This window comes from Notechis scutatus, chromosome 15 (genome assembly GCF_049901735.1).
Source record: "Notechis scutatus isolate UNSWTSFEM ecotype Mainland chromosome 15, rNotScu1.2, whole genome shotgun sequence".
Lineage (NCBI taxonomy): Eukaryota > Metazoa > Chordata > Lepidosauria > Squamata > Elapidae > Notechis > Notechis scutatus.
In genome coordinates this window covers 6,405,084-6,418,466 of record NC_142023.1, presented here as the reverse complement: position 1 = coordinate 6,418,466, position 13,383 = coordinate 6,405,084, and the positions used below count along the sequence as shown (strand labels likewise).

Sequence of the window (13,383 nt, the reverse complement as noted above, 5' to 3'; positions counted from 1 at the left end):
CAGGAAAGCCCCCACTAGCAGGTGACACTGCCGGGGGTCTCAGCTGGCCCCAAGCCCCCAGAGCCAGCTGGGGGGGGGTATCTGCACCCGTCCTGGTGTTCCTTCCCCTTAAGGCAGCCATGTTGCTTCACAAAGGTGGTTTGGGGCTGCTAGAAAGCTGCCCTCCGTGGGACACCCCCGCTGCTCCGCCCCTGAATCCCGCCTCCAGGTGGGACTCCTTTGCGGTGACCGCCTGCTTCTCACCCTTCCCTGGCTAACCTGCCCCCCTCCTCCCCAATGTAAGCTTTCTCCCTAATGAGCCGCTTAAGCTTAAACATCCTGACGGATGGAGATAAGAGCTTGTCCAGGGACTCCGAGCCAGTAGAAGCCGATAAGGAAGCGGCTCCTTCTGGGATCGGGGCCAAAAGGGCCAGGCTCCCTCCGCTCAGAGAAGCCTTTCCTGCCTCCCCGGGACTGAGAACCGGGAAGGAGGAGAGGCTAACCTGAACGAGGGATGGAGAAAGGGCAGGAGGAGGAGGAGGAGGAGGAAGGACTAGCCAGGGAGGCAGCGCAGAGCCTCACCTGCCTGCAGCTGCAGTCGATCTCCAAAAAATTGAGGACACCTCCCCCTCATACCCCTCTTTTTACAGCCACAGCAAACCTCCCAAAGCTTCTTGGACAGCTGCGGGAAGGGCGAGGGAGAGATGCCCGAAAGGAAGAGTGACCGATTCCGCATCTCTTCCATTTCCTCCCCATGTGTTTACGCCTGCATCCTCTTCCCCCCACCCACCCCCCGCCCGTCTGCCCTTCGGCCCCCTCCCTCTGTCCACCAGAGAGCCACGTCCTTGCCACCAGCAGCCTGAGGAAGGGGGAGAGTGGTGGACACTGCAGCTGCCTGGCCTTGGACCCAACTCAGCTGGATGCCCTGCCTGGACACCGAGTCAGATGCTTTGAGCTCAGCTTGCCCCCACAGCCCTCGGTCCGGGTCCTGGGCAACAGAGGAGACGGCCCTGGCTATCTTGGGCCCCGAGGGGAAAGGAGCCCTTGGCCAGGGAGCGCTGGGGCCACAATGGGTTCGGGAAGGCCTTTGTGCCCAGCCCTCTCCCAGGCAGGCTGAGCCCTGAGGCCCTTAGCCTCGGTCCCTGCGCACCCCAAGGCAGCTTGCGGACTGGGAAGCGCCACCTCCAGGATGGTGGCTTCCCCAAGGCTAGGCTCCGTCCCCAGGGAGTCAATCCCCCCGTCCCCAGGCGGGCCTCCCCAAGTTTCCAAAAGGGCTACCAGGGCAGCGGGCGACTGCTCAGCCCCACCGAACAGGCTGTAGGGCTTTTATCTGCAACCGGGGTTTTTTCGATCATCGCGGAGGGAGATTACGCTGTCATCAGCGCTGTGTCTGTCTCCCTCCAGCCTTGCTTGGCATACCAGCTAATCCGAGGTCAGGAAGACCCCAAAAGGTTGATCCGGCCCACAGCAGGCGGGCCAGAGGACAGAGGAGGGACAGCTGGGTGCAAAGCAGCCCCTGCTCTCCCCCACCCGCCCACAAGAAGAGACAGCAGGCGGAGGAGGTGGGATTCTCCTGACCCAAAGCACCTTTTCCCCCACCCCAGCTACCTGGCATCACCTTCTCCTTTGGAATGGGGCTCTGCTTTGCTTAAAGGAGGCTGGTTCCTAGTCCCACGGCTTGAGCCTCAGCAGGCAACGCAACTGCCCCTGGGTGCCAGGTGCCACCCAAGGGGCATGTCCTTCCGCGCCCAGGTGAGCAGTGCTTGCCATAGATTCTCAGCTCAGGCCGAGAGGCCGGCCTCCTGCCCCTTCCTCACCCTGCGGCACCTGCTTGGCACCCCCACACCTGCCTTGGCGGGAGGACCTGCTTGTGGGATGCAACTCCGGGAGGGGGGGAGGGGGAGGAGCAAGAGAGCCAGGGCCCCACAACCAGCTTGCCAGGGGCACCTATGCAACAAGCCGGAACATTCCCGGCCTTGCTAAGGGCTTGGGGGAACGCTCCGGTTTGACAGCAGCCCAGGCATGTAAGCCGCTGAAGACCCCACTTGCCAAGCCCCAGCCCCTTGCCAGCAAAACCTGGCTTTGGGGAAGGTGTGCAACTTTACCTGCAGGATGAGGCCTAAGAGCCGGTGCTCTCCCTCCCCCCCCCCAAAAAAATCGCCTTTCCCTCAAATGCCCACGTATTTTTAGCAGCAGCCCGGCAGCCTCTTCCTCCTCCTGCAGGGACATTTCCATGCCTCCCCCCACATCCACCCCCCCCGCAAGCTTTCTCCTTATCACTGAGAGGGGTATTTTTAGCGTGAGAACTCTCCCGCGCACCAACAGATCGCAGAGCAGGGACGGGCCCTGGAAACTCGGGCACGTGATCCGTTCAGGGAAGGAAGGCGCTCGGGGCACCGTGGCCCCCCAGAGAAGGGGGGCCCTGAGGCACAGGAGGGCCGCTGAGCTGCTCTCCCCAGGACTCTGCTGAAGGGAGCTAGGGGGCTGACTTGCGGGCCACCTTCGCCTGGCAGGTGCACAAAAACCCTCCTGACTGGCCGTCCGCAGCCCTGGACTTTCTCCCTGCGGCCCCTAAACAGGGAACCTGGAGCAGAGCTAGCAGGAGCTGCCTCGCTCGCCCCTGGTGGGAAAGGCGGCTTTGCCCGGGCAAGCCAGTCCGAGGGGGGAGGACACCGAGGACTGACCACTCTGGGTATCTGAGCAGCTGCGTGCCCAGCGACAGCAGCCCCACCGCCCGGGGCCCCGTGAGGGCTTGCAGGCTCTGGTTTGCTCCTCTGCTATCGTGAGAAATCTTCGCCCTCCAGCAGCCCTCCTGGGAAATTGGTCGAGGGGAGGAAGGCCAGACTGTGAAAAATAAGGATTGCAAGGAATCTGGGGGAAAATATGAAGAGGCTCTGGCTGGCCCACTGGGCAGGGAAGGAGGCCTCTCGGCTGCCTGCAAAGGCCACCAGGGCTCACCCAAAGGCGATTCACACCGGAAGAGCTCCCAGGTCAGCAGCGGCAGGACATTCCAAATGGCCGGCGGGCGGCACCTGCAGGAGAGCGGCCTGGCCAACCGGTCTCTGTCCTGCCGCCTCCCCTCCAGCCCCAAAGGGAGTGAGCGGAAGAGGGTCCGTGGCCTCCTGGGTGGCCTTCCTTTGTTCCGGAGGGAGGACAGCGCCAGGGGCTACCATGCAAGCCCTGCCGGTGGGAAGGGTGCCACCAAGGAGATCCCACAATGGGGGGAGATGGGGGCAAACCAAGATCCCTCCCAAAGACACGAGGGGCCAGTCAGGCGTGGAAGCCACGAAGGTGCCTGGCTGGGTAAAGGCTGCTTTCATGACCCCCCAAAGAAAATGCAAAGGCCCCCGGGGAGAAGGGCTTGGGGCCTGGGCCATCTCCTCCAGGGGGAGAAGGCCTTCCGATTCCAGCAAGCAAGCAAGCCGTCTGAGTCCATGACCTCAGATAACCAGCCCGGGGTTAGGGGAGGAGGAGGAGGAGGAGGAGAACCTGCCAACCGCCCTTCTCAGCCTGGGAACTCCACAGGGCCTTTTCCCATTGGGGAGGGGACAGATCCGTGGCAGGGAAGATCCTGCCATGCTCCCAAGGATGGGAAAATGCTGGCTGGGGAGGCTTCCTTTCCTTTCCTTTCTTCCAGCCTTCCTTTCCTTTCCTTTCCTTCCTCCCTTCTTTCCTTTCCTTTCCTTTCTTCCAGCCTTCCTTTCCTTTCCTTTCCTTCTCTTTCCTTTTCTTTCTTCCAGCCTTCCTTTCCTTTCTTTTCCTTCTCTTTCCTTTCTTCCAGCCTTCCTTTCCTCCTTTCCTTTCTTTTCCTTTCCTCCTTTCCTTTCCTCCCCTTTCCTTTCCTTTCCTTTCCATCCCTTTCCTTTCCATTCCACCCCTTTCCTTTCTTTTCCTTTCAATATTCCTTTCCTTTCCTTTCCTTCCTCCCTTCTTTCCTTTCCTTTCTTCCAGCCTTCGTTTCCTTTCCTTTCCTTCTTTCCTTTCCTTTCTTCCAGCCTTCGTTTCCTTTCCTTTCCTTCTTTCCTTTCCTTTCTTCCAGCCTTCCTTTCCCTTTCCTTTCCTTTCCTTTCCTTTCCTTTCCTTTCCTTTCCTTTTCTTTCTTTCCTTTCCTTTCCTTTCCTTTTCTTCTCTTTCCTTTCCTTTCTTCCTTCCTTTCCTTTCCTTTCTTCCTTTCCTTTCCTTTCCTTTCCTTTTCTTTTCCTTCCCTTCCTTCCCTTCCCTTCCTTCCTTCCTCAGCAGGAAACGCCTCAGAGGCTCTACGGAGAGAAACACCAACCCAGATCTGGCGCGTTTTAAACCATGGGAAGCCTCAACTGTTTGCTCCATCCCAAACACCTTCAGGTGGCCTCAGGTAAGGCAAGCAGATAAGCAGGCCAGGTGGAAGACCAACCTCTACGCCGTCCAGGGTGCCCATTCTAAGCAGGGTGAGGAAAGGAGCTTATTTGGGACTGTCCCCCCCCTCACCCGATCAGCAGAGGCAGCGAAGGCTCCCCTCCCCCCCCCCCCGCTTTGGGCTCCGAGGGGGGACAGGCCAGAGAAAAGCACAAGGGGTGTGTGTGTGTGTGTGTGTGTGCCGTTCTTCCCTGGTTGTGACCTTCATGCTCCGCTGGGTTTCTGAAGATACTGAGATCTTGGCAGGGAAACAGACCGTCTGTGGGAACCAGGCAGCAGCGCTCCGCAAGGCAGCTACCGCTGGTGAGATCCCGGCCAGGGTCCAACTGGCTCCCCCACCCCGCTCCACACACACACACCCAGCCCCACTCGCTCTTCCTCCAACTTCCTCCTGCACAAAACACGGCGGGGAATTCTCTGCTTTGGTCAAGGAGCCTGCCTGAGCAAGCCCCTGGCCTCCCGATCGGGGGCGCGAGAGGGAGAGCCGCCCTCTGCAGAGGACCAGGTCCTTGGGGGCCCAACTCCCACTACGCCCTGCATCCACGACGGATGGACGGTCTTGCCTGGGAAGAAGGCCGAGAGCTCAGGCCTTACATTCCCCACGGTCCTCCTCCTCCTCCTCCGTGCACAAGATAAAGGAGATGCCCCCCCTCACGCCAGTCCCTCTGCCTGCTCTCTCCCCCCCCCATCAGCTGGAGAAAGGCTTTGTTGACCCCTGGCAGTGAAAAAGGGTAGAAGGGCCAGCTTTGATCTCCCGGGCGCGCGGAAAGACGCAATAAAAAAAATGCCCGACGATTCATACTGTGGAGAAGTCCGCAAGGGAAGGGGCGCAGCCAGGGAGGGAGAACCGAGCCTGAGGCCCATTCGAAGCCACACTGGAGGACTTGCACCAGACCCTCTGCCCTGCCCCAGACACCCCCTGCCCTGCCCCCAGACACCCCCTGCCCTGCCCTGCCCTGCCCGTGAACGCTCCCCTCCAAGCCACGAGGAGGAAACCGACTGGAAGGGGCAGTCCATTTAAGTCTGGAACCTTCTCCTTTCCAGAAGAGGAAACTGGCTTTGCAAGCAAAGCCCCCCCCAATACACCCCCACCCAGCTCCTCCCCAAGTCATTCCTTTCCTGTGGGGCTCAGCTGCCTTCCTCCTGCAGACCCGAAAGGAACACCCCAAAGGACCGCCTCTCCTTCCCTCAAGAGGAGAAGGGCTCTTGCCCAACCTGCTAACTACTCAGCGCCCACCCCGGGTCCCAGGAGGACGAGGGAAGAGAACCCGCAGAGCCGGATGAAGCCAAAAGGGGCCTTGCCGGAGGGAGAGGGCAGGGAGGCTCCGGCCAGCCTTACCTGGCAGCGGCTGAAAACATCGGCCAAGGCCACCCGGACGTTGAAGTGCTTCAGGACCTGCAGGACTTGGTCCCTGGCCTTCTCTGAGCAGCTCACCGAGAAACACCGGCCTTCGCCCACTTGGGACCGCAGCTGCCGGAAAAGCAGGAGAGGGGCTTGCTTGGGAGGAGGTGGCGGGGATCGGGCTGCACCTGGGAAGGGCTGGGGAAGGAGAGGAACCCCCCACGGCAGCCCGGGAAGCTCCCGGCTGGGATATTCCCGCCTGGCCACGGAAGAGGAGAAGGGACAACCTTTCCCGGGAGAGACGCCTGCGGTGACCGCTCCTTTCGAGGAGTTACCAGGGGACAGAGGAGCTTCCCCCCCTCCCTCTTCTCACCCCTCTACGCACTCACCGAATGAAATGGAAGGCCGGACGTTAAAATCACTCGGTTCTCTTCCCTGGCAATCTGGAAAGGAATCCATAAAAAGCCAGGCTTGCTTCAGGCAACCTTTCACTTCCGGGGCAGCAGTGGGAAACCTACGGCTCTCTACCCTTCATCTAAGTGGGACCACAAACGCGACAAACACCCCCCCCACACACACACACAACTGCTATGCCCTCCACCTGCCAAAGGGTCGGCTCCCAGGCTCAGCCAAAGCCATTGGAGACAGGGACATGAGCCAGAAGATGGACTGGGTGCTGCTTGCAAAGAGCTTCCTGGTCCACCTGCCAGAACTGATCGCCGCCCCCCCCCCACCATTGAGCCAAGGAAAAGAGATTGGGGGGGGGGGCAAAAGGATAAGAAGGGCTCGTTGGTATCTTTGATTAGCCAAGCGTGGCTCAAAGCCACCAAAACATCCTCAAAGATCCTGGGCACCCCCCCTTTTTTTTGAACTATTACCATCTGGCAGACGGTACAGGACGATAATAAAAACAAGGACAAACAGGCTGAAAAACAGCTTCTATCCCAAGGTAGTAGCTCTGTGGAATTCTACCGCATAGTGCAATATTAACACAATATCTTGTATAGAATGCAATTGCTCTCTCCCCCTTTTTGGAAGAGCTTTAAGAAAGCTCAAAACATTCTCCCACTGCCTCAAGAAAGTTCAAACCGTTCTCAAAGATCCATCTCATCCTGGGCATTCTCTTTTTTTTTTTTTTTGGAACTATTACCATCTGGCAGACGGTACAGGACAATACTAAAAACAAGGACAAACAGGCTGAAAAACAGCTTCTATCCTAAGGTAGTAGCTCTGTTGAATTCTACTGTATGGTGCAGTGTCGGTGCGGTGTCGGGGGGTTTTTCGATTCAATGGGTGGAGGGTGAAGGATGTGTGTTTGTGTTTATTTTCATGGTCATGATGTGCACTGAAGACGGTGTTTGACTTTGTGGTACGAGGTGCAATGACAATAAAGCAAACTAACTAACTAACCAACCAACCAACCAACCAACCAGCCATGGGGTAGCACTAGGAAGGCCAATTGCCCGGTCTCCATGGAAACGGGAGAACGTGGGGGGGGGCAGGACCGAACCAAGCTCATCTCCGTGTTCCCTTGGGCAGCCGAGGACTTCCTTGCGGGTTGAGCCAGAGCCCCGACTGCTCTGCCAGACCCAAGATGGGGCCTGCTCCCGCCCGAGAAGGCTCGGCCCAACAGCCACCAACCTCAGCAGCCCTCCGGTGCCGTCGTCGTTCCCCAGGATCCGGACATCCACCCCGAGGCAGCGCAGGGATCGTCCCAGGCCCTGCAACATGTTGTCACAGACCACGCGGAAGTCTTGTGCCAGGATGCCAGATGAGGGGCTGGGGGCGTCTGCCGGGACGGACGCTGGGATCTGTGCGTGGAGGGGAAAACGGGCTCATCCGGGGTCCAGCCCCATTCCGCCAAGGGGGGGGCGGGGGGGACTTGGTGCCCACCACGTAAAGAAGGAAGAAGAGCAGCCGGAGCATGGTTGGCTGAGGGACGAGCCCAGCAGCGGCCCTGAGATTCAGCAGCTGGGCCTCCTTTCTCCGGGCTCAACCCCACACACCTCCTCGCGCGTGGGGGGCTGTTCCTGCTCCTTCCTCTGTGGCTTCTTGGCTTTCGCCCTGGGGTGGCCGTCTCTCCTCATCATGGCCTCCATATCGGAGCTCAGGCCGAAGGCAGCCGGGTCTTTCAGCAACTCCGCATGCACCTCCAGCAAGCAATAGGCATCACAGGCTGCGGAAAGGCCACCACAGTCAGGGCTTGGATTCCCATCCCTCTTCTCTATAAACCTACGATAGCCCTGCGAGGTAGGGCAGCGCCAACTTGGGCGGTCAGAGAAGCTGGGGCAGGAACAGAGCGCCTGCCCATAACCACGCAGGGAGCTCCCTGGAGTGGGAAAGGCTGGGCGGCTTCCCCAGGGAAGCTTTTGAAGGCCCCCCTCCTGCCGCTGCCCCCCACTCAAGGGCCCTCTTGGTCCGGCTGCTCAGCTGGAAAGGGGGCAAAGGAGCCAGACCTGCGTAAAGGATCTGCGTCTCCCGAAGGGGCCTCTTCTCCCAGTTGGACAGCTGCTCTGTCTTGTTGAGGGGCCTGCCCAGGACCTCCTGCACCAGTAGGCTGAGCCCCTTCTCAGGGAGCCTGCTTCCCCAGGCCTTGTTCTTTGCTGGCCAGGGGTCCGGTGCTGGCTGGCTGCTCTTCTTGGAGCGCTTGGACAACTGGAGGAGAAGGAAGGAAAGGAAAGGAAAGGAAAGGAAAGGAAGGAGGAAGGAAGGAAGGAAGGAAGGAAGGAAAGGAGGAGGGAGGGAGGAGGAGGGAGGGAGGGAGGGAGGGAGGGAGGAGGAAAGGAAAGGAAAGGAAAGGAGGAAGGAAGGAAGGAAGGAAGGAAGGAAGGAAGGAAGGAAGGAAGGAAGAAGGAAAGAAGGAAGAAAGGAAAGGAAAGGAAAGGAGGAAAGGAAGGTAGGAAGGAAGGAAAAGAAAGGAAAGAAAGGAAGGAAAGGAAAGGAAAGGGAAGGAAGGAAGGGAAGGGAGGAAGGAAGGAAGGAAGGAAGGAAGGAAGGAAGGAAGGAAGGAAGGAAGGAAGGAAGGAAGGAAGGAAGGAAAGAAGGAAGAAAGGAAAGGAAAGGAAAGGGAGGAAAGGAAGGAAGGAAGGAAGGAAGAAAGAAAGGAAAGGAAAGGAAGGAAGGAAGGAAGAAGGAAAGGAAGGAGAAGGAGGGAGGGAGGGAGGAAGGAAGGAAGGAAGGGAAGGGAAGGAAGGAAGAAAGGAAGAAAAGGAAGGAGGGAGGGAGGGAAGGAAGGGAGGGAGGGAGGAAGGAAGGGAGGGAGGGAGGGTGAGGTGAGGCAGTATCTGGGCAGCGTCCTTAACCCTGGATTTGGGCCAAGTCTTAGGGAAATGCATTTCCAAGTTTGGAGAAGCTGAAAAATGGTGGGTGTCGGGGGTGGGGTGGGGGTGAGTTTCCCAAAGAAGATCAGGCCGTAGGGGCTCTACAGCATTGGTGAAAAGCCTGGGATTGCCCTGAAGCACCCCAAGGTGGGCCTGACCTGCTCAACCCTGGTGTGTGTGTGTGTGTGTGTGTGTGTGCGCGCGTGTGTGTGTGTGTGGGTGGTTGGGGAGGTTCTTTCCCTCCATGGGCCACAAATCCCACTTCCCCTCCTAACCTTTTGGTGCACCAGCTGGAGGTCCAGAATTCCACAGAGCTGCAGGTTCGCATCTCTGGAAATGCCACAGGTTGCCATGAGGTTACGCAGGTCTCCTGACATCCCGTAGCCTGCAGAAAGACACAAAGCCCCGCCTCGGGTTGGCCTCCCAAATTTGGCTGCTCCGCACTGGGAACACGCATTCAATGTATCGTTTTTATTAAGGCCCGCCCGACAACCCCGCGAGGTAGGCCGGGCCTACCTTATTCCCCCAAAGCACCCGAAGGCAGGACAAGGAGCCACGGGTGGAAACTAATCAAGGAGAGAAGCGACCTAAAACTAAGGAGGAATTTCCCCGACAGTGAGAACCATGATCCCAGTGGGTGCTCCATCACTGGAGGTTTGGAGGAAGAGACTGGACAACCAGCTGTCTGAAATGGTTTAGGGTCCCCTGCTTGGGCGGGGGGGGGTTGGACTAGAAGACCTTGAAGGCCCCTTCCAGCTCTATTCTAATTGATTGATCGAACCCTCTTCAGCCAGAAAGCGGGAGAAGGCTAACTCGGGCTGAAAAAAACACTGACCACACGCTAAGGGTCCCGTCCGCAAGGGGTCCCATCCATACCCAGGGCACCCACTTGCCTAGTTTCAGGATGGCTGGGTTGCCCAGGAGGCTCTGGAAGAAGCCGCAGAGAGAGGCCTGCACCTCCTGTTCCCCCTGCTGGAGCAGCCGGAACATGTCCAAGAGGAAGACGCGGCCCCAAATCGCCAGCTGGACCACCGAGACCCGCGGCTTCGCTTCGATGGTGCTGAACGAGGGGCGCCACTCCATGTCGATGCCGACGGCCTGGCCGGGCTGTGGACGGAAGGACAGCGGGTGGGTTATCTCACGGTCCCTGAGGAGGAGGAGGAGGAGGAGCTGCAGCCGGACTCCCCTTGGTGGGGCAGGTGGAAGGAAGGACCCCACAGAGCTTTTGGACAGCATGGCTGGCATGAAGATTCTTCAGGCAGAAGTCAGCCCTTCCCAGATGTTGGGGAGAGAGGGGTTGGTCTCCCCGCTTGGGCACCCATGGCCACCAGCCCCCATTAAAGTGACTCAGGGGTCTTTTAAGCCAGAGGAGGGAAGGAAGTCCTCACCTGGAGCACCTGTTCCTGGCACGCCATCACCTCTTCCCAGGTTGATAAGAAAAGGACGTCTGCCCTTGGCACGGGGAGCTGATAGCAGCCCTCCTTCAGGCTGTCCCAGGCGCTCGGGGCCTGCTGGGAGGCATCGTCCCTGCGGGGGAGGGAGGAGGAGGGTGCAGGAGGGGGGCGGGTCTTCTTTTAAAAAAATAAAAGCAGAAGGAAGGCATTCCCTACGCTCGTAAACAAGTCCCAGAGCCAAAACAGCGGGAGGAGGAATTGTACGCAGGCGGCCCAGGAGGGACGCGACCCTGGCAGGTGGCGGCACCAAAGGTTGCTTTCCCTTCGGTCTAAGGACCGGGTGGAACAGGCCGAGAAGCCATCCCTGGCAATGGCCGCTCTTCTGAAACAAAAGCCCTGCTAGCAGAACGTGAGCCGGCTACTTTTTCCTTGCAAGTCGGCTTCTTGATGAACTGGGGAAGCATCCCGGCGGTGCCCTCCCCACCTGAAGACGGAAGGGCTATGCTCTTCACCATTTGGACCCCTTTCCCTGCGGGAGGAGCGCCTTGGGGCGCCTCAGGCCTCCCGGGGACCTCCTCTGCTCCCCTCTCGTGGGAGTCGAGAGCCGCCACCACGCCACCCAGAAGGGTCCCTCTCGTAGGGGGCTGGAGGAGCGAGGCAGGCCTTCCCTTGGGATTCCCTGGCCCTCCTCTGCCGGCCGCGGGGAAGGACCCTCCTCGACCCTCTTCGCTACCTCTCCGGGATGGCTGGCTCGTCCATCCTGGCTGCCAGGCCAGGCGGCAAGCTGTCCCCCAGGAGGCTGTAGTGCCGGGCCCACTGGGCAGCCACCTCGAGGCCAGCGTAACGGACCAGGAGTTGCACCAGCTGCTCTTGTAGCCACTGGTTGTCCTTGATGATGCTCTAGAAAGCAAGGAGAGAAGAGGCGGGTGACGGTGAGCAGGGAGGCAGCCTTGGTGGGTGGCGTTTGGGAGTCAAACATCCCAGGAAGGCAGACAAGACCCGGAGCTGACCCAGGTCAGGGAAGGCAAAGGCGAAGACCCCCCTCCTTGGGGGCTAGATAAGCATTTTTGGAGCTACTTCTAATTGGGGGGGGGACTGTGGACCTCCAATCCAGCCATGAGGGAAAGGGAAGGTCTTAAGACTTGCCTGCCACTCATTTTGCTTTATGCTTTCACGGAAAACCCTGCTTTAAGGGTTTATTGTTCAATCTCTATTGCTTCAATACTTTCCCTTAAGCACCTCCTCCACCCCCAACAGCCCCTACTCCCGTCTTCTTTGGGAGGATGAGCTGCCCAGGAACATGCATGTCTGTCCTTCCTCTCCTTCCGCCTTTCTGTGTGTGGGATTCCCCAGAAGCAGGCCAGCCTGAAACTGGAGCCCTGCATCGGGCGGCCTTTCCCACCGTTCCGGTTTTGTTTTATGGGTTCAGCACCGGAGGCGAAAACACCGGCTGGGCCGCATTCCTCTCTCTCTCTCTCCAGCGACGAAGGAAGAAGACACACAGGTAACGTGTGGGAACCTGGCCTTTTCCCTGCAGAGCCGCTGAGGCAGCAGGGCTGGCGCAACCCAGTGAAGAAGCACCAGCTGGGGGAGTGGGGGGCAGTGTTCCCTCCTCTCTCCTGCTCCGGGCACGCCAAGGGGGCGTCGCTGGCTCCAAGCCAATCAACCAGGCGGCCTCTGGCAAAAAACGGAGGGGGAGAGGGGAATCCAGGAGGAGGAGGAGGAGGGGCTAATGGACAGGGGTTGCTCGGAAGGGCCCAAAAGGTGAAAACAAAAGGCCACCCCCTGCAAGGAGTAAGGGAAGGCCGTCCCACTGGGGCCAGGGAGGGGGCTGAGGGGGCCTAAAGATCACGCTCTATCCCCAACACCCTGAGAGGCACAAAGGCTTCCCTTCGCTTCCACCCAGGCTCTTTTCCAATGGGGGGGAGGGGTTGCTTCTCCCCTGGCAAAGGGCCTCCTTCCCTTTGGCTCTGCCCCAGTCCCTCTTCCTCTGGGGGGGGCTGGGGGCAGAGTCCGCAGCCCCCTGGCCACTCTTTTCTTCACCTGGGGCCGCTGAGTGATTTATCCCCTCCCCCTCCAGTAGGGAGACCGAGAACAGCCTGGGCAACCCCGGATTCATAACCCACCCGCCCTCTCAGCCCGGGGGTGGGGTGGGATTCCTCCCTCCCCTTCCCCAGTTGCGGTCTGGGCAGCCTGCTTGCTATGGCCCCCATTTCAGCCGAGGTTGCCCCCCCTTAAGGCGGAGGACCTGGCACAGCCCCCCTGCTACTGTGGAGCTCCCCTGGGGGATGGGCAGATGCCGCCCAAGCCCGGCTGTCCCCCTGGAGCTGCAAATTAAGCCGGAGGAAGCTTGGCTTAAGACGTTCATTTGTGGCATTTCCCTGGCTGCAGGCCAAAGCAGCACAGAGGAGGTTTGCAAGATCCTTCCCAAGCAGGAAGGCTTCTTCGCAGAGGCATTTTCTCCCTCTTTCCAACCTCCCTTCAAGGCCCTTCGGTAAGCCCTGCCAGCGCTTTCTGTCGTGCAGCCGTGCCCCAACGCTTGGCAAGGCAGACCGAATGCCCTCAGACACTCCCAGACTGGCAAGGCGTGCAGGATTCCCCCTCGGCCCCATAATTAACCCCCTTCAAAGTCCCATGGCCACGTTGGAATAATCACGTCACGGGGCAATTCCTGAGGAATGCCCCTCCGAGCGCAAGGGAGCCCAGACCCCCTCCAAAGGAAGAAACCCAAACCTGTGAGGTCACTGTGTGTGCCCAGAGAAGGAAAGACCGCGACACGACTACCTACAAGGGTGGAGGAACGGGCGGTTGAGGGTGACGGGATGCCTAACTTCTCCGATTTAGAGAAAAAGCATTATCTGCATTGATGGCATGGACCTTTGGCGTAAAAGTGTGGCCTGTGGTGCTGACGATGAGAATTGCAGACGTTTCACCTGCTTCAGCGCAGGAGGCCCGA

General features: G+C 59.3%; 1 protein-coding gene across 1 annotated transcript in view; it reads right to left on the bottom strand.

Annotated features, from left to right (window-relative positions):
* Positions 1 to 13,383, bottom strand: part of EXD3 (exonuclease 3'-5' domain containing 3) — a 36,777-nt gene that overhangs the window by 14,207 nt on the left and 9,187 nt on the right. The window contains 10 exon segments of the mRNA XM_087943913.1: positions 5,711 to 5,842; positions 6,103 to 6,156; positions 7,355 to 7,374; positions 7,377 to 7,524; positions 7,720 to 7,889; positions 8,170 to 8,368; positions 9,309 to 9,418; positions 9,927 to 10,140; positions 10,422 to 10,560; positions 11,161 to 11,327. Of these exon segments, the coding sequence (XP_087800039.1) occupies positions 5,711 to 5,842; positions 6,103 to 6,156; positions 7,355 to 7,374; positions 7,377 to 7,524; positions 7,720 to 7,889; positions 8,170 to 8,368; positions 9,309 to 9,418; positions 9,927 to 10,140; positions 10,422 to 10,560; positions 11,161 to 11,327 (1,353 nt within the window).